A 23,346-nucleotide genomic window follows, 5' to 3' on the forward strand; every position below is an offset into this window, starting at 1 on the left:
CGCGCTAAAACATTAGCTACATTCCCATATAACCTGGCTGAGCTGCACTTTCAAAACCTAGCCAATCCAATACCCAAATATTCTTTTCATTTGATAGATAATTATGTAAATACAACAATAAGGAACCATTGAACCCGTGCTGAAGTCTGTCAACGTCGTCAAGAGTTGACCAGACTCAACAGTCCATGGACCGACCACTTAAAAGGCGGTGAACCATCTCAATTCCAACGCCAAACCCCGCCGGCCAATTGGCGTGTCATGCCAACCTAAGCCGATTTTCTTAACGATACTATGTAGGGATGATGATGATGATAATAATAATACAAAATGACCTATCCGCCATGAACATCGCACTCATAAAAATGTCCAGCCGTTATCGTTTACTCCATCATGAAAAGACTTTTTTGGTGCAACTCTTACTTCTTCCTCATTAGTTCTCCACGGTGTCAAGGCTTCCCTTTCCCACCGTTGATGCTGTGGCATTGGGACCTTTCTGTTGTCGCAGCTTCTCTTCAAATTTCGCGAACTCCGACATGGCAATTTCCTCTTCTTGGTCAAGGACTTGTTGTACGCCTTGGACTTCCTCGATGTAGTGCCTGATTCCACGTTAGGTTTTCTCGGCCTCTGTTTCGCGCACGTAACTTACATGAGCATGCTCTCGATGCCGTTCTTCAACGTCACTACGCTCGAATCACAAGTTCGGCATGCGCCACGCAACTTGAGCAGGACCTGGCCATCGATAAAGCCTCGGAACTCAATGTCACCACCATCCTCCTGAATGGCGGGGCGGACTCTGGTCTCCAACAGTTCCTTGATCATCCCTACAACTTCGTCGTCATTCTCGTCATAGGCCAAACTGTCGATCTCCGTGCCTTCTTGGCCACCTTCGCCGGCCTTGTCTTCCACAGTGCTGACAATTGTCTGTCCCGAAAGCATGAACTCATTGATTATAGCGAAGACCTCGGGTTTGACATGCGCCCACGGGGTACCACTGTCCTTGGTGACGGTGAGAAAGTCGATACCAAGGAAGACAGAAGTAACTCCATCGATGTTCAAAAGCTTTGCGGCGAGAGGGGAAGGATGAGGTGGGGCAAGTGTGGAACGTGGAGAAAGATATTCGAGGAAGGGCGAGGAAATGGTTTCGGGGAGGACTCTTTGATTGGGATTGAATTTAAGTGCCTTCGGGAGTCAGCGACACTGTGATCCTTTTTGTTGGAGCAGAACTTACATCTGGATTCGGAGTAGACTCTGTCTGGATGAACATTGTCCTGCGCGCTACTGAAACGACCGGCAGAGGTACTTGTTGAGACCATAGCTGTGTACTGGGTCTGTGTCGTAGAGGAGAGGAGGTTATGGGCGAAGGGGATTGATGTAGGTATCTTGTGGCAACTCTAGATTGTATTCGGATGGTTGGAACCGTCCGTGAAAGGCTGCGCAGAGCAGAGCGTGGGAGAGTGCTTGTCAGCATAGTGCCTTTCGACCGGGAGCAAGTATGGGAGGGGAAGTAAATGTAGGAGTAGTAAGGACGAGTCAAAAGTTTGAAGATGGAGGGTTCGCGATGATGTGGATTAGCGAGCATGGTTCAGAGCAAACATCCGCCGCTGCAAATGACGTTCGTGCATTATTCAGCTCAAGTCTTGGCAGCTACGAATGGACCCGACGTCGGAGGACTTTAGTGGTACATATGTTGAAGAACGTAACAACTTCGGGTGAACCATCACTTCGGAATGATCAAATTTACAACCAAGAAAGACTAGCAATTTTGCATACCTGGTTACTGAATTGAACATTCTGTAAAGCTTCCAATCGCTTGGTTATAAACTACCTCATCATTTCGCCGTCCAAGTTTTGTGTCCAAGTATCTGATATGATCAAGATACCTAACCCAAGGGAGATAGAGCTCTCAAGATATTGGGCAAAAGTACCTCGGGTCATAAGATAAGATATTGAGGATCGTCTCATATGGGTGGCTCGGTGGGCCTGTAGAGCGATTACTCCAGTGTCCTCGTCCTTCCATGAATATCATTCTGGTAGATGTGGCCAAGAAGCTCGTGATACTATTTGAGAACTGCATCGTGATGGAGGTGGAAAGCAGAAGATGCGCGTTAGCTAGTCAAGTTACAAGGGTTGATGATATAACTATTCGTACTGCATTGTTGCTATTGTAGTTTTAGTTGAGCTCGATCTAATTGACGGATTCTGTCAGACAATTATTCGCTTTCTTATTGTACATCTAGAAGAGAAAGGGTACTTGATGAAGCATATAGTCTTAGCTTTATTGAATACATGTCCGTATTTCACTCATTTGCTCCGCATCCCGTGGTACTTTCGAAATACCATGAGGCTCTCATCTCGTTCCATAACTCACTGTTGACATACAAGTTATTTGCACCAATATATCTGCTCTGAAGATTGAAAGACCTATTCCACTCTTACAGCTTCACCCTGATCATCACATGTTGCCAGTCTTCAGGCGTGTGGTTCACGGCAGATATCATCACCTCTCGGTCGCACTAGGCCACTCTTATGTTGCCAGAATCACCACGACGTCAATATCACCTTGTTCGCAACCAAAACGTCCCTTCACCTCTCGCGTAATTTTATCCGCGTCTTTCCTCGCGCCTCTGCTCACAAACACAACGCCTCTTCCTATTTCCACCTTTCCGCCTGCACGTCGAGATCCCAACCCGCCAACACCATCAACCCCATTGTCCTTCAGTGGTAGAAACCATGGGTAGGATCACTAGGTCTTCCGCCTCCAAGCAGGTAGATGGGGCTAGGAAAACACGATCCACCTATCTTTGGAGACAAGCTCGAAAGAGTCCATTTCCCTTGCGACCAACCCGTCGCGTCATCCTGTCCGTATCTGCGGAGAAGCTGAAAGCCTTGTTGATGAACAACGAGCAAAAAGCTGGCGAATCTATCAATTTACAGTCGACTGAAGCGGGTGAAGGCAGAGAACAGGTAAGACAGCCGCCCATCTGAGCAAGCAGATAACTCACTAATTCGTCACAGGAGCAGCCAACCTCACACAAAATCTTCCTAAAGCTTTCGGCCGAGAAGATCAGAGTTTCGGCGTCGATCGACAGAGAGTCAGATACAGGTATCCCAGCGAAAGATCAATCTCCAACTGAGCCGCTCACTGTCGCTGAGACCGCGACCACTAAGGTATGATAGTCATCAGAACTAAACGAGAATGGTATGCTAAAACATTGAAGGCCGTTGATACCGCTGCGACCAAAGAAACTTTGGACTCGGTGCCTGGGCTAAAGAGCACGATAGAAACGCTCCAGACTACAATGGGCCTGCAGGCCGCCAAAATCGAGGAACTTAAAGACCAGAACCAGTGTATCCAGGAAAGAGTCGGAGAACTAGCATTCGCGAACGACACCTTGAAAATGCAAAATGAAGGGCTGGTCCTCATGCAATCTCGTCACGAAGATCAAATGCGAGCGATCACCGGGAATCTCAACCAAGAGAGAAGTCGCTTCCTCCACAAATTGACAACCTGGGAGAGGACAATAAGCTTTCACAAAAGAGCATTTCGGGGGCCAAGCGCACAACGCGCAATTTCATTTCAATGGCTGGTGCTAAACCTCCAGGAGATCAAGACAACAATAGAAGAACTCCAAACTCAAGTTCATCGTCGCCAAAGCCCAGGTAGCTTGAGTTCGATTCGGGGGTAAAGTTCTTGATGGTACTCGAGCGAAACCATAACAACAGCTTCAGTTGTTAGTTCACGGGTTTAATCATGTGGCAAAGTGTTTGAAAACAACGGATGTAGGTCGGGTTCAAGAACACTCAGTTAGTCTATGTACTCTCTGTCGTGTCCAAATAATGTAACGACCGTGTCCGGTTTGGTTTAACTAGAAAGAAGTCTGTTTCCTCCTATGTTCTCAGGACCTCCTTGTGCTTCTCAAAGTGATGTAAATATTAAAATTCGAATCCAAACCGGTGGGTTTTGTGTCCACATGTTTGTCATTCAAATCTCTGATTCCAGTCACTACATCTACCAAACTTTGCTCCAGGATTGTTGGAAGTTTACAATACGTTCAATGATCAGTGAGGATCTACCATGTGTATTTCCAGAATGAACCCTCGGTTTATTTCAACACTCGAGAGGGAGAAATTGATGATCTTCTGTGCTATCATTGAAGTGCGTGTACTTGATGCACCTGGTACTATTATCGATCACCCCACCCAGCCTACTCTTTTGACAGTCCAAAAATAAGAAGCGGAAAAGAAACAAAAGAAACCCATATTTGATGCAAACTCGTCCAAGGAGATGATGTAAATGATGCTTTCAGGTGCCGAGAGTATATGAATCACTTTGTATAATTGATGGGATGGTACAACGAACCCATCAGTACTAGGATGAAGGTAGGCATCAAAGAAATTGACTGTTAATAGGTGAGACTGAACGAACGACTGCGAACTATAACTAATGGCAATCGTTCAGCTTGAACCTTCCATATACCTAGGTATAGGTTATGATTACGATGTTCGCTAATTTTGTTGTGATAACGAAGCATCGATTTCCTGATAATGCTATTTCACTGTTATATAAAATGCCTGTGAACCACCCTTTCTGTCTGGAGATTTTCAAAGTCGTTGATAATGGCTGAACCTAAAGCTGGGGCAAAACTCGACCACCGTATAATCGCTTACCCATGCGAGCGCCACTTCAGCTTTTTATAGAATCACTACATCTTCTCATGATTTCTAGACAATCTACTTGTAGGCCAGCCGCAATCCGGGAAACCGGAAGTACTTAATGACTCAATGACTGTGCTGGCCGAGTATCGCAGCGATAACGGCTGGCATATTCGCGACTTTAAGTTGTAGGAGTACATTAATATTATGCGTCTTGTGAATGGACAAATTTGAGAGAGAGCGCACAGTGACGAAACACTGCCCTTTCAAAGAGACGGAAATTGTGAAATCCCTTATCTTTCTATTATTATTATCCCCGGCAGGAGCACGCGTGTCATCAATCGCGTGCTCGACCGCTTATGGTATCAAGATACTTAAGGACGACATCTCCTTGCTGGATTGCATTCCCCTTTCCCAACCACTCTCTCCAGACCCATAATTCAAGCGAGCGAATACGACTTCACAACCTTCCAGATGAAGACTTAAAGCATACAAACACCCAACTGTGTTATCGATGATGTTTAAGAGTAGTAGCTAAAGATAGGTCTGATTCATGAGTGCAATTGTTTTGATAGTCCGTGCGCTCCGAGATCGGCATAGAGATGCTGCATTTAACCACGCGTCCTGCTCCGAAGGGTGAATGTCAGAGGTACCGCAGGCCTCCAGGGCTGAATGTACCACCGACATCGACGAATCACGAGCGAATCATTATCCATCGAATATAATCCTCACGTACGAGAGCAACCGAATATTTTCGCAACGTGGATGCGTTTTTGGGATGGATAGTGTACTGGCAGCATGCAGGAGCTGGGACCACGAGAGCGCAACTCGAACTACACCTCGAACTCTAACGATCTCCTCCTCACGATACCTACGTCGTCGCTTCACCAATCTCTTTGTCATAGTAACTCATATGGCTCTCACATGCCCTCGCCAACTCATCAATGCATCGAGTTTACGAAAGTATCTTTTGATGCTAATCTCCTTTTCGCGCCAAACTATTACATGAGATGAGGCCTTTTATTTCTCAGGATGAGACAGCGTTCTCCGCATTTCTCCACACTGGCGTTTCTCCACATGGACCCTTCGTTACCGACTTCTCGTATGTTATTCCTGCGGAATGGGTCCGCGAAGCAAACTTTCCCCAGCCGTTCATGCACGGACAGCGATGTTACGTGTTGGGCATCAACGATGTGCTTTGCGGGGGATTGTTTGCGATGTCTTGAGCTTCGAGTGTCAAGTGTCAAGCATCAAGCATCATACAGCAATTTGTTTGCACGGGTCCATAACGATCCAGCTTCCTGATCGACGCAGTTACCGCCGCCTTATCTCGCACATCCCTTCTTGTGGAATTCTAGCTTCCACTTTCGAGCTGCAGTACCTGGACGAGCCTTCTCTGCATGCGAGAGAATGATCAGAGAATGTGCACGCATAAGCTAGCACGCAAGATAAATCGATAGTCTGGATGGTCAGGGACAAGGTTTCAGGGCGGCATACACAGCACATGAGGAGAAAGAGACGGCGTGGAGTAGCCAGCATGCAGGCCTAGTGCCTATCGTGCCGTTCTGGCTTGCGGAAACGATTGGGGTATGGGGTTGGCGTGCGGATAGGATCGAAGATGGAGAGAGTGGGAGGGAGCAGGAAAGAGAAGGCAAGTCTGATAGCCGATCCTACCCGGGTGCTTACCCGCGGCAAAGAAGAAACGAATCGTCCAGAACGAAGGAACACATCACACACGAATGTAGAGCGAGTGGCATGGAAGATAGTGAAGACTGAACAGAGAAGTTGGAGGCGCAGGCACGCAAGCAAACATCCCACGCCGGGCCGCCTTTGTGGGAGACGTTATCGCATACAGGACGCAGAAGAACGAAAACCGCAGAGCCTAGCCTCGTTACCCGAACGCACTGCTCACGCACCATCGAAAATTGCTGGAAAGCAGAACACTCCATGGAGGAAATACGCGCAACCAACCGGAAATGTACTTGGCTGGATATCATCGACGATAGCAATACGACAAGGCAGAAATAGGCGATGAAAGAATGGATAAGGGACCAGGACACGACTTTGTGTAACTCTACAAAGGGTATCACGATTGACGAACCGCCTGGGGGACACTCAAGGGACAGAACGACATCCGCGGATGCTGACCAGTCAGTGGCAGAAACAATCACACGTGGGATACGAATAGTCTTGGCCAACTATTAGGATGCAAGTTTTTTTACCACCTTGAAGGGGTGATTAGAGAATAAGGCACTTAAGGGTAGGGTTACTTGCTAACTTACAGTGCTACTGGTGTCTATTGCACTAATTCACGGGGCTAGACTACTGCGGACTAGGGTGACCTTTCACGCCTATTTAGCTGCAGGACGCACGCATCACGCTAGCGAACAACGCTAATAGACGCTAACTCTACACCTGCATGGCACCAACGCACGATCCTACACCTAGCCACTAGCAAGTGTACCAGTCCCAGTACTGTAGCCAAACCGTCCAGCCATCAGCCTCCTACCTCGTACCTTCATGCATGTACGGACGGGAAGCCAGCATCCACACCGAGTCTGCATCGTTATTGCTTGCTTGCTTGCTTGTCTGCCTGCCCGCTTTCTTTCCTGCTTGCTTTGCTCTATCCATTGGCGAACCGATCCCTTTCTTGGACCGACTTCCTATCATCGCCATCCTCCCTCCTCCTTGAAACTCCAACCAGTTCCAATAGAATGTTCCATGCAGGTCCACCACTGGTGCCGGATTTGCTTCCGAATCGAGACAAGACTTGGGGGTGGAGCCCGCATCGCATCCCGCCCTGTAGCCGTCCTAGGTGAATTATTGTCTGACTTCTGTATACGGCCGCCGGCCTGTCCCCTCCCATTCCTCTATCGAACCTTCAAATACGATTGCAAGAGTGGGGAATACTTGCGACCCATTTCCACTTCCAATGGATGAGGGGAAGAGCTATGGTAATGACGAGCGATAAGCGGTGTGGAGACCGTCATCGTTTACGGTCTTGCTTCCAGGTGCACGAGCGCACGCACGCACGCACGGGGAGCAGATAGATATCACCAATTCTCATCTCGTCAAGGAAAAAAAGAGGGCTTCGAGGGGGAGAGCTGATAACGATGGCATGTTTTCGGAATCTGGAACCGCGGGCTTTTGCTTTCTTTTTTGTTGAGACGATGGGTCTCGAGCATCGGAATGATTATCCTGCGGCTGCTGCGGGTGATGATGATGACGATTGACCATCGTGATGGCGATGCAGGATGCTGGAACGATGAGCAACAGCATCGTCTTCATAGGCCTCAATCGTCTCCATCTACATGAGTATCTGACTAACCCCCCTTTCTCCCTTCCTCTCTCCGCGGGGGATATGCTGCCATGCCTTGGACTCTGGAGTGCGAGGGTCCAATTCGCCTTGTCGCGGGAATTCCTTAGGCGAGATTTTCCCACCCGGTGGAGCATATGCCCTGGGCTCGGATCGGAAATATGAACCGGTTCGTCGAATTCTCCTTGAAACGAGAGACCCTGCCCTGCCCTGTCGTGCGTTGGCGATACGACCAGCAACTAACTTTGACTATTTGACTTGGAGTAAAGCGTGATCAACTGAGACAAAGGTAATTATATTGAATTCGATAGTTGTTTGACTTAATTCTCGTCCATATATTAATTCTATAATATACACTGCTATTAGATTTCCTGAATCGTGTGAAAGGTCCGTCGTTAGATGCTCAACTCCGCGTCTTCCTCCTTGTAGCTCACTCTGCCGACCCGGCCTGATCTCTGGCGAGTCGGTGCAGAACGACCAGCAGCACGCGCCTTCGCCTTCGCGGGGGCACTGTCCTCCAGCTCCACCACCTCCTCATCGTCATCCCCGCCAAGATCGCTGAGCGCAGAGCTATCGTCGTCTTCGTGCTCAGACGGTGAAGGCGTGGGCACAGACTTCGGGGCCTTCTTCTTTACCGACCTGCCGCCAGATCGTTTAGGTGCTGGCTTCTTGACGGGCTCCACTACCTCCTCATCGTCGGCTATAGACACATCATCAGCGGGATTAGCACATGCGGCAGATGCGCCCGTCTTCCTCTTCTTCTTTGCCGGCGTGGATGTCGTCGCCGTCGCACTCGTGCCCTCTTCCTTCTTCTTGATTACTCTCTTTGGGGGCCTGAGCCATTCTTCCTGGCCTGGCGGCCAGTAGACTCGATTCTCAGGTCCGCCCATGCTGACCTCTTCATCGGGTATCACGGCGGGAGCATTCTCCTCCTCCTCGGCATCTTCGATCTTTTCGTCGAGGGCGTCGAGGTCATCATCTGCAGTCTTCTTTTTCTTCTTGCCTTTTGTAGCAGCTTTCTTGGGCTTTGCTTTGACGGGTCTATTCTCATCTTGACGAACGTGCGGGACAACGTCGTTGAATAAGTGGAACCCGGGGAGCTTGAATGTGCGCATCAGTTCGAATACGGCCTGCTCCTTGTCCTTCGCCTCGATCATCAAGTCCATGGTATCGGGACAAGGAGGGAGCGTCTTTACACGAGGAGAATGCTTCCTTCGCGACCTACCAGTGATTGCATCAGGGCAAGGCTCTGAGTAGTGCATCTTTGGTGTGATGTTCTTGCGTTTCCATGTCTCGATGATGGCTGGGAAGTAGTCCATGACGTCTTTGGTCCCCTCGCGAATCTTGCTAGAATCAAATACAATGTTGTGATGATGAAAGTCAAGGACAAATGGTATGTTGAGCTCTTGACAGAGAGGTAATAGCTCATGCATGGACCAAACTACGTCGTCGTTCTCAAGAACAAGCCGTCTCTTCACGGAATCTGATAGCCTGGCATAATTTTGGCGGAAGCGATCAAGTGTGGCAGGCTTATCTCCAAACGCACCGCCTAGATGAAGGATCATGACAGCATCGCGGTCTTGCTGAGGTGGCAGTTTCAATAGCGATAGCATCTCATCGTGATAATCCAAATCTCGAATTGCAGCATCAATGACCTCTTTACGGGGCGAGCCGAGCTGTGTGAACTGGCCGGGGTGGGTGGTTACCCTATGGCCTAGCTGGGCAACCACCTTGCCTACTTCGGCTAGAGTCTCTGCAGCAAATGGTGCAAGTTTGTACCCATAGACATCATGGCTAGCAAAGGGGAACATCTCACTACTCAGTCGCATGAATTTAATTCCATATTTGTCGTTCCAGCGAACCATTTTTATGAGATCACGTGCATTGGCGAGGCCGAGCTGTTCGACATATCTTTGACCACGAGCGATGTCAGCGGGTTGGTCCTTGTCCGGCCGGTTCTTTGTGGGATGCTCAGGCTGGGATGGGTCCTTCAAAGGGTGCCTATGCTCAATAATGCTTGCGATGCGACATGTACGGGAGCTAAACACTGGGATGAAAGCATTGCGAAGATAGGTATTCAGACAGGCCTAAACATAGGATGTTAGCTCGAGTACTACTGTAGATGGGAATATCTCTAGGTTGCGTACGTATCCTAATCGGCCTTTCCATGGCAGGGGAAGATAGTCGGAATTGACCGGTGGTGGCCTTGATAATGCATCTCTAACTTCATCTTCTTCATTTTCACCGTCCGGTTCCTCGTTGAAATCTGGAGCGATCGTCACCCCCACGTCCTCTTCTTCGACCTTGACAGCATCGTGAGAGGAGTGGAGGGCCGCTCCACCCGCGGCATTAACAGAACTACCACCCCGCGTAGCATTCTTTCTCTTAGTTGTACCGGGTTTTGTAGAAGGGTGGACGGCGACAGACCCTGTCATCGGCTTGCCCGTACCTGACGGTTTCTGTCCATTGAATATCTCCGATGTTACATTTTCGACGCTTTCAGATGTGTCCTTTGCTTCCCCTGCATACCCATTGAGGTCTACATCTCCGGTGTTATTTTTGTCCTTGAGGGATTTGGGGACAGGGGCGGGTTCCTGGCGATCATGACTGATGGCGTCTGGCGAAGCCCGGAGTGCGGATACGCCATCTAAGACATCAGGATTCGCATTTGGATTTGTCGGCGGAGAGGGCTGCGTGCGGGTGGATTGACGACGCGATAATTGGGGCCCTTGGCCAGCGATATCCGTAGGCAGCGGAATCTCTGAGCGGCGTCCCCGGGGGATGCCTCTAGGTACGGGTCCTGCAGAAACAGCTGTAGATGGAGCGGCCGCCGCGATGGACCGTTTTCGCTTGGCCACCATGGCTGCTGACGAAGGATGTGTGAGGACAGACGCGCGAACGCGTAAGGAGCCTTGTGAGCCTGGTAAGGATGCTCGGGGTGCAATTCGGAGACTGGAAGAGTGAACAAAGTGTATCATCAAAGTCCGAAGGATGATACCATCAAGAATTGATTCAATGTCGTTGGAGATTAGATGGAAGAAGAAATCGATCTCGCTGTTGTTTTCTCATGATGAAATTCTTGGCGCGCTCAAGCCAGAGAACATTTGAACAGTACGAGTAATTCTGATCGAAAACATAGACAGAAAACGATGGATATCGATGATGACGATGATGTCGCGTGCAAGTCGATGATGGTTGGCGTTGCGGATGGCGTTAGCGCGATCGAACGAGTGGTGGGTAGATCTGGCTAGTCCGAGCGGGTGCCGAGATCCAATGAGTGGGCCGCCCTTCCCCTTCTTCCCCCTTCCTCCCTTCCTTTCCTTTCTTTTGCTGGCTGCGTCATCGGTACGTACCGCCACCATACATGCACAGCACAGTATCTAGGTACACGGTACACGGTACTCGTACTCAGCCCAGCTACGAGTATCCTTACACTGTATGTACGAGGTATGTATGTAAGGAGTACATACATCCATACAGATATGTCCATAGCAATATCCTCATCCCTACACACCATGTGTTCCTAATAACAACAATACATATCCTCAGTAATCCAGGTACAGTTACTACTAGTGCCGACCATGCATCCATTCAGTATTCATTATTCATTCAGACGATCCATTAACCATCCCACAACCTACAACTTCTGCATATCAAATCAGTACCCAAAATAGTGACCTCTTCCCTGAAGCCCTACGGGAAACACAGCCAGCACCTAATCGTGATAACACCCTCAATGATTATACCAATTACTCTTTCCGGAAGTCTGTCAATCCAGCCCAGACTCTTCCCCTGGAGATGATGATCCCTTCAATATTGAGAAAGGGTTACAATCCCCTCCACACCCTTTTTCGTCCGAGGCATACTCAGGCTCCCACGGTGTCTCGCAACTCGCTCCCCCAGGGGAGGGGGAGGAGGAGGAGGAGGAGGAGGGAGGGGTGAGATATAGCCGTTCCTGAGTGTCGGGTACGGTATCCTGGAGGGGTTACGGGATTAACGGCAAGGAGACGGGAAGAACCAGCGACTGAAGGGCCGCCACTCACATACGTGAGTTGCGACTATCATACCTGGAACCACAGCCTATCCAACTGTACGTATGTACGGACTACAGCTCTTGGTACACTTGCTTGCAGCTGCATACCATTATTACTGAGATTAGGATAATGACTAAAGGATCGGAATAACCAAAATGGCCGCTGGCCCTACTAATCATGCCAATCCTTCATTCTACTATCGCACGGTTTCCCCATGTCCGAAATAGACCTCTACATGTCGCGCGGATGATTTGCAGGATTGGGAAGATCCTATCAATCCACACATAAGCACCTTCTGTTCCATGTCATTAACCGGCTGTACTGTATGATGCTATGAATGTAGAGAATAGGAAATCTCGCCCCGCGTGTGGCGGTGGTGGTCACTGGTGGTCGTGAGGTTTCAAGTATTATGCAGGCACGGAGATTTAGGGGTTTAGTCAGTGTCTATGCCATGGATGCACGTCAAAGGAGATAGACCAAAAGAATGGCCTGTAGTTAGACAAGACAGCACGGAGTAGAAGGCTGAGAATCATTCTCGCGAACCCTTGACGGTGAAGGCAATACATTTGGTGTTGATCGTGTAATCGTGGCATTTTCTCGCGTCGGCCCTTTGGGGGGGAAAAAGCAAGTCTTTGAGCGTTTTGGTAACTTTCGCCGTACTCCGACTATCTTCTTATGCAAGGCACGGACCTTCCAGCGTACAGTTACTGTGTACAGTAGGAGTTGTAAACATCCTGTCTTAAGATACACTACTATTACACTCTCCGAGTACTCCGTGCTGTGTATATTGGCATGTGTGGGACAAGAGTACAGTCCTGACTCGTATCTTTGCACAGACGCTCGGGCATTCTGTGCTTAGGAATCCAGACAGATCATTAGTTAGTTACTCATAGGTACGGAGTACATAGTAGGGTAGTTAGACACTATCAAAAGGCAAATAGAATCTTCACGCAAAGACAATAGTATACTTAGGTAGGTGTTAAACTAAAATAATACATGTAACTAGGAGAGGGTGCATCTGCCAAAATGCAAAAGCGCGCAACGGAAAAATAATGGACGAATAGCCCGTCGATCGTACCCGTTTTCCGTTAACAATAGGTAGACGGAACCCTGATCCCACCCCTCCCAAGTATACTTGTAGGTACCTAGAGTGCCTAGGTAGATACGAGTATCCTTCGTGATCCGAACCAGCTGTATCATGTTACCATGATCCCCAGAACTAGTACCCTACATCAAACCTCTTGTACACTAGATACTGTATTCTACTTTGGGGTTGCTGTGCTAATCAATGGTCACGCTATTTTGGTCAGAGGGTTTAGGGAAGGAAAAAAGGGCCACCACCACCACCCCTCACGCCCCTCTCCCGGACCCCAAAGGACCAAAGAGCGACAATCGACTTCAGGGGACAACCCGTTTCCCATGGTCATCCTTCTCTCTTGCTAGAGGTCGTCTCTCACGAACCGGCGACCCCGATACAAAAGGTACCCCGCGAATCCCCCTTCGCCAGCACCCGTCGAAAACCTGACCAATCGTGAATGCCGACTCCGCCTTGGCCTGGAGCCGTGAAACCAACCACCCTTTCCACTGAGGAAGCTTATCATTCCTTGAACGTTTTTTTCTTCCTCTGTGCGCTCTTCTAGGTGGCTTTTTTTTGGGGCGGCGGGATGATCAGCGGGCGTCAGCAGCGCGAAGTGGTGGCTGGTTGGTAGCCGTGGGGAGATGATGGATGTCTCGAGCGGGTGGGCAGGGGGAGGCTTGCAGCATGCGGATGTAGGATGTAGGTGGTCTCATTTATTCAGGCCCTCTCAGGTCTACACACAGACATGGCCATAGCCCATCTTCGTCTCTTTCAGAAAGACGAATGGCAAAAAAATGGCATGTGAACGTGGGTAGTTATGGTATGTTCGTGAAATTGCTACTCCGTACAGGACGCACCAATGTGTTTGTAGTACCTGCGAGTTGGGCGTTATTGTGATAGCCCATCGTCCGTCCCAGCTCGAACATTGCTGCAGGTCGATTGTCCAACCGGTCATCTGGGTTTTCCCTTGCAACATTCTAAAACGATCCTTCCTCGTGCACCCACGCGTTCATGCCTCGTGGTCCAATATTCTGAAGGAATATGCCCTACCATTGTTTGCTGCGGTCTCAAATTCGCTTCTGACTTATTACGTTCACATGACATTAATGAGACAAGGCGATATAGATTGAAAAATGGTCAGCGTCATCAAGAATAAGTCAAGCGTGAGCAGAGCATAAGTCAGGTTTTTTGAGTGAAGTGAGCGCGCTGCTGCCAATAGCGCCTTTTATTGCATGCATTCATGACTGTGCTTTTGTGTGTCGTACTATGAGGAGAGATCCGAGGCACTTAAGAGCCTGGTCGCTGACGCCATAACAAGCATGAGATTATTAAAACATGTCAAAGAAAAAAAAGAACTGCCCCATCGTGGGTCTGGAAAGTAGAGAAAATGACAATCGTTACGCAGAACCATGCCTCCTGCGGCTCCGATACATATGTGAGAGAGACTTAGTCCGATACTCCGATACATGTCCAGAATGAAAAGAAAAAACCCATTACCCTTTTCCTGACCAATAATGCATGGGTAAAAAAACAAGTGCGTGATGCAGTTAGATCATAATATATTCACCATCCACACGGTCCATGGCCTTTCTCCACCGAAACGCCTGCTGCTGTGCACCGTAGGACCCATGCCACTGTGACTGTACCTCATCATTGATACCCCTCTCGTCATCTTCCTGCCACACCCTCTCTAGTACCTCCAGACCGCTGAGATTGTTGAAGAAACCACTCTCGCGCTGGATCTCAACGCATCGCTGTCGCACGATGGCACGGTGCGCGGGATCCACGCACTCAGTTCCGATCATGAACAGAGGCCAGAGTAGGAACTTGTTGACGCAGCTTGTGATTCCAATCTGCGAGATGTGGAAGAGACCCTGGCCAACCAGTGTCTGGAAGTTGGGCGCACTGGACCGCGGTGTGGGGTACGCAAGGCGTTCGGTGTAGAGCAGTGCAGCGTATCTGAAGCTCTCGCTGATGTGCAGCAGCGCAGCCTGTTCTTGTGATAGAGTGAGCAAGGATCTCGACCGGTTGCATGCATCTGCCTGCATCTCATTGGTCGAATCGAATTTCCAGGTCTCGAGTCGACTGCGTACGTCCGTCCACTCTACCCAGAACTCTGATCGCAATTCGTTACCAGAAACTGAGTTCAGTGGATCCAGGCATTCGTGCACAGGTGTACCCCAGCCGTTTCCATCCAGACGGTCGAAATTGAAGGAGTAGAAGTCTCTCTGCTGTTTCGGCTGAGGAGAGGCGCGTGGTGTATCTTTGCTTTCCCGGACCGGTCGATTCTGGCTTAACAGGTTGAGTCTCCCAAGCCTAGCAATCAGCTTGAACAGACGGCCTTCACAACCCGAATAATGCTCCAATGCGCCCAAATTTGTAGTAACATTCATCATGTCCAGCGAGTCGCCCTGGACCTCAGTCTCCCTATCATTAAGCGTACTAGTCATAACGTCGAACCAAGTGAAAAAGACCTCGATCCATCCAATGAAATTTGATTGCACACTCCTATCCCTCATGCTCAGTAGCTTTTGCACGCCGGCAAGCTGAGTCTTAAATTTCGTAAAGCCCGAATCACACACATGGAAAAGACAAAGAACAAGAAGTGTGGCGAGCACCGAGTCGTCATGCGCACCTGCAGGGTCCGCAAGTTGCTGGTTGAGGAAAGTGATTGAGTTGGCCTTGTAATGCTTCTCCTCATTGGTAGCCTCGCCGTGCATTTCCCGGAGCTCAAACGTCGTCATCTGAGAGAATGCATGATCTGGCAGTAGCTGAGAATTTTGAGGTAGACTGAGTCGTCTTCCCTCGATGCCACCGCGCATACGCATGTTGTTTGTGGCGAGTGCGGCAATGGCATTCTGGAGACCCTCACTCCTCATGGCCAGGGGAATGACGTGCGTCCGATAGGGATTCGTTCCCGGTGTGTCGTCAAAAGCGACCAGTACATGGCATATAAATTTGTCGTAGTAGTCCAGCAGGAATTGCATCCGCGGGGAAAGGGGTGAAGCGATAAGACTCTGGGGAATGGAAGTGGTGAGTTGGGATTCGTTCAAAATTAGGGGGCCTGAACCAACGGAAGACATACCCTCGGAGGGGACAAAAGGAAAACCAGACTGAGGTAGACCATTGACACTAGAACTCAATTCCCCCTCAATAAAAATATCTGGAAAAGCAGGTGGGCCCATATTGTGCTGCCCGGCAGTGACTTCGGTGTAATCTTGTACACTTTGGTCAGAGCTAATGCTAGAGCTCATGTCGTCTGCCATCGGTAACGATCGAGGCGCTTCGTGGAAATGAAGACATTCGGAAGAACTCATAGGCGTTTGATCGTGAAAGATAAGAGATTGATACTGAGGAACAGAAGACTCGGCGAAAGGAAATTCATCATGAGGAGTATGGGGAAACTCTCCCGGAGACGGGAAATCACTATCGCTATATGTGCCAAGAGAAGCAGAAGAAGCAGAAAGACCCATCTCCTCGTAAGGGACATGGAGTGAAGTCTGGAGCCGTTGCAGAGGACCCCTGTGGATGTGTGTCCGCCTCAATTTGGATGAATGGTGGGTGAACGGGTCCATATGTTCCCCATAATTTGGAATGGAGAATCCCATTGGAGTGGTCGGTGAAGGAATCGGGATTGGGCTTGTCGATGTGAGGTATTGATACTCCTGTGGAGCGGAAAACAGATTGGGGCTAGTAGGACTCATTGGAGATGTTGCTCCAAAGTCTACGCTACCTCTGCTTTCAAGCTTGATGGGACCTGACGGGGCAGTGGTTACGGGAGTGGCTGCAGTGGTGACCGAGGAGGATGTCGTTTGGGACTTAGAATCCCGTGCAGTGTTCGTGGTTTGGGTAGGTGATTTGGGAACGGGCAGAGACATGCCTCGAAGCTTCCCACGACTGGCAACCCCTACACCCCAGGTGAGGGTAGTGCGGTAGCCAGAACATTCTTTCCCTATTTCTATGCATTGTCCACAGTAGGGTCTGCGGCGATCGCATTTTATTTGGCGTTTTCTGCATGTAAAGCAATCTTCACTGGCACCGGTGGCAGGCGCTCTTCTTCTACGCTTCCTTGGGGCAGCGGCAGCATTGTTGTTGGTGTTCTCCGGCTTCTGGACATCGGCTGGTTGGGTGGTAGGTGACGACATGGTAACGGCGGTGGGAAGGGTATAGAGATGTGGTAAATGGATATTGCAAAACGTCAACAGCGTAGCATCTGCAAATGGTTGGACGGTTGTATAGTGTGCGTAAAAAGAATAAACAAAGTGATGAGGGGCAAATCTTAATGGAGGATAGAAAGGCACGTCTGGGTGGGTATTATTTAGTTGAAGAGGGAGCTTGGTCCTGGTTTTGATAAGATCAGGGCCGCCTCGGACAGGGCACTGATATGCCAAGGGGTTGCATCCAAAATACCGCGGCAGGATGCACGCTAGGATAATAAGAGCGTGAGGATGGTGGTCATCTTAGATATGGTGCTGGGGGGTGTTGACGGGTGACGGGGGAGCAGGAGGAGCAGCAGAAGCTGTAGGACTGTAGGAGTGCGGAGGAGTGCTGGCAAGCCTATGCCCGCATGTTCGGCGGGCGTTGCGAAGCTTCAGGCTGTGGCAAGCAACGAGACGCCTTGGAAGCAGATGCAGGAGCCCCAACCGCCGCCAGCACCCCACACGCAGCGGCGAATTGGCAGGCCGAGAGTTGCTAGAGAGACAGGCCTGAGGGTTACATCGCCTTCGCTTCACTGCACCCTGGACATGTTGGATGGGTGGATGGTGGATGCACACAGCACGGAGCACGATTTGCCAAAGAATACGGCGACGGCGACGGCGGAGGGCTTGTACGCCACCGTCCGGAGGGCCAATCAAGAGCATTATGCGAAGTGATCTACTGCTTGCCAGCGGCCGCTTGCCTCGGAGCACATAACGGCCTTCAGCCATAGAGAGGTCTTGTTTCGAGTCCGCTGCCGGGCAGGGTTCATGGGCCCTGTTGTAGTCTTGCTGGGGTTGTTCGGTCTGTGTGTTGCGAGCCTCTGCAAAGCCACCGCTGCTCTCTAGTCCTCTTATTCCTCTAGCGGCGGCACACCCTCCTCTAGCATCTTGAACGAATAATATCCTATCTGATGCCAGCGGAGCCGACCGAAAACAGAGATGGAGTTGGGCAACGAGGGCATTAGGGCCTGCACCGAACGCTGTATAGAATCCGCTGCCCTCTTCTAGCTCTGGAGGGCAAGCCAAGTGAACGCCGCTCCCATGCGGTACGTACTGTGTGTGGAAAGATTGGCAGCACAGTACGTGCTGCGTGCTTGATTCGCCATTCATCGTCTCTGTTGTGCTCGATCTTGGGCTTCTGAGACCCCGCAGAGCAGCTCCCGTCGCGTCCCAGCTGTGGGATCACGTAGGGAACGTGAGGGCGGGGCGAGGATGTAGGATGTATGTACATGGGTGGAGAGAGCTGTCTGTATGCGCATGAGGAAGGGCACTGCAAAGGGGGGTCTTTCGCAAAATCCACTAAGCACTCCTCCAATTTGCCGCAAAAAAACACCACAATGGTTGGCGCAACTTGCGATCGATTACTGTCATGTCCGACGGACCATGCGCGTGGTGATGGCACGATGACAGGATGGCGTTGAACCCGTGTGCGGTATGCCGTATGGGTAGGCAAGGTATGGTGGGCAACACTGTAAAATAGTGTGTGCAAAGCAAGTGTTGCGTAGTTTATGGCGCCTCGGGACCGGGAAAAGGGTGGTGCATGGTTATTATCATAGCCGTCAACATCATCTTTCCTTCACGACGGCCAACGTGCTATTCAACGATGACGACGGTTGCAACATTTATGATGATGTCGATGATTAGTGACAGCAGCACCACCACAACCACATATTGTAAGGCACAGTGCAGCAAGGACTGATGGGAAAGGCGGTCGCATCCACCGCTATCGTGAAGCCAAAAGGCCTAGGTAGTGTAGGAGCCAGGCATACCAGGTTCTGCTCGACCGGTGCTGTTCCTGCTCCGTATGCTCCGCAAACCATCTTGGCAAATCCGCTCCGCTGGGTCCCTACACAGTGAGTGATAACGCGAGAGGAGCGTGATGCAGGAAAGATATGATCTTGTCATCATCACAAGCAATCGCAACCCCCACGTCTCCCAGACCAGAGTGATTTCTCGCTCACTCGTGGCGATAAAGGCGGATTCAAACAGGATCGAAAGATCCGCAGGCGCTGCCCTTCGTCATCGATCATTCCAAACAATGAACAGACGAGTTCTGCCTGCCTTGAGCGCATGCCGTTGGTGGTGCCTGAAATTGGAACACATGTGTAGCGCGTGCGCAAGGTCGAAAGACAAGAATTAAGCAGAATGATGATCGATGGCCTCGTGGCCAACCAGAGATGGGCCCAGGCAATTTACGGGACCTCTGCCCAGACATGGGTGACGGGTGGATGATGATGTGTGTGCTCGCTGGAGTGGAGTGGAGTGTAGTTCAATGCAGTGTAGTGTAGAGTAGTGAGTAGTTAGTGTGCTGTGGTATGGTGTGCTATGGCAGCGCTTGTTCTGCTCCTACTTATTACTCGTAGTATAGTTAATAGGAGCTAGTCATCACTGTGTCCTACGAGTTAGTACTAGATAACACTGTGTGTAGAGTAGCCGTAGGGGTAGACTGTAGAGACCAGAGAGAGAGAGAGAGAGAGAGAGAGAGAGTGTGTGTGTGTGTGTGTCTCTATCTGGTTTCTGCGCTGGGCTGCGCTGTGCTGCGCTGCTTGCCCATCAACCCTGTAGATTTCATGCATCACTTTTTGGGCGCACGGTTCTCGTCTGTCATCGTTTGTACAGTCGTGCAGCAGCCACTCCGTGCGCCGCGTTAGATGTGTACTTGTATTGCATCTACCCTACCATAGGGTAGAATGCAGATATACTTTTCGACTTTTCGACGGCGCATTTCTCGAATGGGATCCACAGCCGGCATAGTGGAACCATTCCGCCCATGTCCAGCACGTGAGCACCTGTCCCGGCACAGCGTACTGTAATACTTGTTGTAAGACGCGCATCGGCGACAGGTACCACTTAGGCACGCCCTCTTTGTGGGGGAGGATACGCTACCAGATCAGCAGCATTTTCCTTACTTAATAGAACAATGGCAGAGCCAGTCAAAACTGCTCCTGCTCACAGGTGTGCAATGTGCGGGCGCCTCTCGTTTCGTGTAAGATCCCGGTGCCCCAGTTCACGCTGTACTTGAACAACGATTTGGAACGGTGATTTCTTTTGACCTTGCGGGGTAAATAAACGGATGACCGCTAGGGGGTGGGTCCGATTCTATCGCCATTGTATTGAGCGATTGGCAATATTCCCAACGACTTCCGTTTCCTGCGTATGTACAGTGCAGTGATCTGGTGTTGTCGTTCTACGTTGTTTTCTCGGTTTACATCAGAGATTTCGCGCCAAGTTTGTGTGCCAGACATTGCTGTGTAGAGCAAAGCGCCAGCGCCGAGAAGCCGACAGGCTACTGTAGACACCATCGAGTTCTAGTTTTGGACCTGCCAGCACAGCATTGTCCGGACTTTGACTCGTTATCTCTGAGAGCCTCATGCTGCGGGGGATGCCGGCCCAAGAATGCCGGCAACCACGGCAGCTAGAGCAGAGTCAACGAGGGTGCGAGGGATAGGGAGCATCCGCGCTTACTAGAGCCTCTAGAACTCTCCCTTTCCTACCTTGCCCGGTGTGCATTGTACTTCATTTCCATACTCGATCCTGCGCGCCGAACCCTACAGTGTCGCTCTTTTGAAGATCAGAGCCAGGGAAGACCAGTATTGGAGATTGAGATGGAATTCGAGTGCTCTAGACAGATATGACCCTTGCTGGAGAGCTGGCTCCACTGCACTAAGATTGCGACGGAGCTGCTACCGTATTGACCCTGCGTGCCTATGAATCTAGGTGCCTGCATTATTCGGACAATCTCCGGAGGCCTCTGAAATAATTCTTCCGGCGGGAGTAGTCTGATATACTGGCACAGGTATTTGTGATGGATCTGCTTCGTCACCGTGTTATTATTATCTCTGGAATGATAGAACGTTATGGTCGAGTACACTACGCATTTAGCAGATGAATAGCGCCGTTGTCGTCCGCGGATCAGAAGCATGGAACGATTATTGGAAAACTCGAGAATCACGGTGGTTCTTCATCCGCTATGGACATTAGCCGCAGAAGGGCGGTCAACTGTGCTCCGTAGTAGCAGTGTAGTGTAGGTAGTGCCTCTAATAACAGCCAGTACGCACCCGCTCCCGCACCAACGACAGGAGCAGGAACAGGAGTAGGAACGGGAACAGGAACAGGAACCATTGAACCACGCCTCTGCCTGCCTAAGCAACAGGTCAGGCGTCATTCATGCCTGGTTCTGCTGCCCTAGAACTGGATAGAATCGCAAAAGGTGAACGAGGCCCTACACAGTACAATTTAGTAGCTCAGGCACTCCAGGCGAGCAAAGCAAACAACTGACGATGATTTGGTTTTGGTTGAAGAGCGGGAAACATAGGGATGCCCAGGCACGCCAGTTTTGCCTAGAAACTTAGACTGAGCGTTCCATGGCTCACGTGATCTGCCCCAACTGCTCTAACTGATCCGGGCATAATAGGATATGCTTTCCCAGTTCTTTAATTCGACTACATCGTGCTTAGCTTCGTGTCGTTCGTATTCTGACAGTGGTGGCTTCCTCCATCTAGCTATGTACTCGTACTTGTACGGAGTAGTAACAAGTCATTTGAGACGGTTGTCGTATTTCCTATCTGAAGACAAGGTTCGCTTTGTCTGCCCATGACGTGAACCTCTTTTCCTCAGGTTTCATTCCATCATTCAGTAGTGTCTGTGGCGAGGACCATTGTGCCCATATACCTTTACCGCCGCCATGCGCCCTCTGGAGGAACGCCGCAATTTTTCTTTGCGCGTGGCACATTGTTGGGCACCTCAGGATCCAAGGCTAAGAATGCCTCCAGCTGGCTTAGTGTCATCCTCACTGTGCAGTGAAACCATTTTATCGCCCCCAAGTATTCCCGTGAACTAGTCTCCTCGACAGAAACATAACGTCTTCCCTCCACCGCTTTGCTGAACTATGGGAGGATTACCCCGAGACTGCTCCTCAGCCAACTTTGTGAATCTGGGTACTGTGAAAGGGCGGGAATGTGTGGCGAGCAATCCTCCCTGTCGTCAAGTTCTTTCTGGTCGGGAGCGATGTTGGTACTGCTTATGGGGTATTGCCTATCTTGCCAATTCCATCCATGTTACTATGCAACGAATTCATACAGTGAAAATATGGTATGCTTTCCAAAAATGATATGTCGATGGCAATTCAGCTTGCTTGCTCTACTCGTGATTTTGTTTCGTGTGCTTGCAAGATCGATTTCACCACTTACTAAGTAGTCGTATAGAAACATCAAACAAGTCACTTTGTAATGATATCCATTGAAAGCTGAAGTGATCTGATAGTATAAAAAATGCACAATTTGATGCCATCGCACATCCTCCATTGTCTCCATCCGCGTGAGACATGATCGGTATTTCATCGCTCATGCCGTTCCACTACCATGCTCAAAGGAGGAACGGAAGGTATTTCAGAATCCCGCATATGGCCCCTAGTCCAGGTAGAAGAGAAGACATATTCGTGAATGCATTCAAGCATAGTTTTCGATCGACGTTGAGTTCCGGAGCCAGACTAGATCAAAGAGGAATATGACAGGTAGGGTGCTGAGGCACAGGAACCATCTGAACACCAGAGCGCCACGCGGCACTTGCAGGTGTAGACGCTCCGCTGCCGACAGTTCTGCGGTAGTTCGACTTCGCCGTAAAACTCAGGATATTCAAGCGCTTCCGCGTAATGAAGTGTGACGATGTTGTCTCGATTCTGGAGTCACTCATCCTGGCCCCGAAAGGTGATTCTATGGCTGCCTTTCTGCGGCGTAGGTGTCTCTCAGTTGGATGAAGATGCTTTGATAGATTATAAAAGCCTTTCACTGGTACTCAATTTCGATATTCAACAGCATACAATCTACAGCTTCTCATCGTTCCATCATCGACGCTTCTATCAATCTTTCTCAACACAATACACACTTCCACATTCTCGCAGTTTCACGCAAAGTCTTCCGACACAATGAGTTCTCGCGGCCGCGGTCAAAACGTCCCTGCTGGTTCTTCATCTACACCAGGAACTGGCGCAACGGGAGGAGCCCTCCATACACATCCATGCCGTAACTACACTCAACCTGGGCACAGTACGAACTATACATTTCGATA

The 23,346-nt window shown here is 50.0% G+C and overlaps 9 protein-coding genes across 9 annotated transcripts; 2 read left to right on the plus strand and 7 right to left on the minus strand.

Moving 5' to 3' along the window:
- Nucleotides 1–65: 65 nt before the first annotated feature.
- On the minus strand, nucleotides 66–1,519 carry BU24DRAFT_420142 (HIRA-interacting protein 5). Its single transcript, XM_033527405.1, has 3 exons — nucleotides 1,229–1,519; nucleotides 647–1,179; nucleotides 66–596 (listed from the first exon to the last, which is right to left on the minus strand). Exons 1-3 carry the CDS (start codon nucleotides 1,466–1,468, stop codon nucleotides 431–433), a joined length of 939 nt encoding a protein of 312 aa, XP_033385460.1. The 5' UTR covers nucleotides 1,469–1,519; the 3' UTR covers nucleotides 66–430.
- Nucleotides 1,520–2,729: 1,210 nt separating this feature from the next.
- BU24DRAFT_490348 (uncharacterized protein) lies at nucleotides 2,730–3,686 on the plus strand (the record flags this gene model as incomplete). The annotated part of the gene is made up of 3 exons (XM_033533708.1): nucleotides 2,730–2,964; nucleotides 3,016–3,168; nucleotides 3,219–3,686. Coding segments are annotated over 3 exons (856 nt in total), but the record flags the coding sequence as incomplete, so codon positions are not given.
- Nucleotides 3,687–6,900: 3,214 nt separating this feature from the next.
- On the plus strand, nucleotides 6,901–7,655 carry BU24DRAFT_143981 (uncharacterized protein). The gene is made up of 2 exons (XM_033521170.1): nucleotides 6,901–6,913; nucleotides 6,975–7,655. Exon 2 carries the CDS (start codon nucleotides 7,174–7,176, stop codon nucleotides 7,591–7,593), a length of 420 nt encoding a protein of 139 aa, XP_033385462.1. The 5' UTR covers nucleotides 6,901–6,913; nucleotides 6,975–7,173; the 3' UTR covers nucleotides 7,594–7,655.
- On the minus strand, nucleotides 7,655–8,235 carry BU24DRAFT_143964 (uncharacterized protein). Its single transcript, XM_033521169.1, has one exon. The coding sequence runs from the start codon at nucleotides 8,104–8,106 to the stop codon at nucleotides 7,717–7,719; it is 390 nt and encodes a 129-aa protein (XP_033385463.1). The 5' UTR covers nucleotides 8,107–8,235; the 3' UTR covers nucleotides 7,655–7,716.
- A 73-nt stretch (nucleotides 8,236–8,308) lies between these two features.
- BU24DRAFT_420145 (UV-endonuclease UvdE) lies at nucleotides 8,309–11,160 on the minus strand (the record flags this gene model as incomplete). Its single annotated transcript, XM_033527406.1, has 2 exons — nucleotides 10,117–11,160; nucleotides 8,309–10,056 (listed from the first exon to the last, which is right to left on the minus strand). Coding segments are annotated over exons 1-2 (2,398 nt in total), but the record flags the coding sequence as incomplete, so codon positions are not given.
- A 3,105-nt stretch (nucleotides 11,161–14,265) lies between these two features.
- On the minus strand, nucleotides 14,266–17,724 carry BU24DRAFT_144009 (uncharacterized protein). The gene has a single exon (XM_033521171.1). It carries the CDS (start codon nucleotides 17,224–17,226, stop codon nucleotides 14,629–14,631), a length of 2,598 nt encoding a protein of 865 aa, XP_033385465.1. The 5' UTR covers nucleotides 17,227–17,724; the 3' UTR covers nucleotides 14,266–14,628.
- Nucleotides 17,542–18,390, minus strand: BU24DRAFT_407193 (uncharacterized protein; the record flags this gene model as incomplete). Its single annotated transcript, XM_033525801.1, has 1 exon — nucleotides 17,542–18,390. One exon carries the CDS (start codon nucleotides 18,388–18,390, stop codon nucleotides 17,542–17,544), a length of 849 nt encoding a protein of 282 aa, XP_033385466.1.
- Nucleotides 18,391–20,889: 2,499 nt separating this feature from the next.
- Nucleotides 20,890–21,639, minus strand: BU24DRAFT_420151 (uncharacterized protein). Its single transcript, XM_033527407.1, has one exon. The coding sequence runs from the start codon at nucleotides 21,400–21,402 to the stop codon at nucleotides 21,229–21,231; it is 174 nt and encodes a 57-aa protein (XP_033385467.1). The 5' UTR covers nucleotides 21,403–21,639; the 3' UTR covers nucleotides 20,890–21,228.
- A 145-nt stretch (nucleotides 21,640–21,784) lies between these two features.
- BU24DRAFT_420152 (uncharacterized protein) lies at nucleotides 21,785–22,097 on the minus strand. The gene has a single exon (XM_033527408.1). The coding sequence runs from the start codon at nucleotides 22,010–22,012 to the stop codon at nucleotides 21,842–21,844; it is 171 nt and encodes a 56-aa protein (XP_033385468.1). The 5' UTR covers nucleotides 22,013–22,097; the 3' UTR covers nucleotides 21,785–21,841.
- Nucleotides 22,098–23,346: the final 1,249 nt, after the last annotated feature.

The sequence above is a fragment of the Aaosphaeria arxii genome (genome assembly GCF_010015735.1).
Source record: "Aaosphaeria arxii CBS 175.79 unplaced genomic scaffold BU24scaffold_3, whole genome shotgun sequence".
NCBI lineage: Eukaryota > Fungi > Ascomycota > Dothideomycetes > Pleosporales > Aaosphaeria > Aaosphaeria arxii.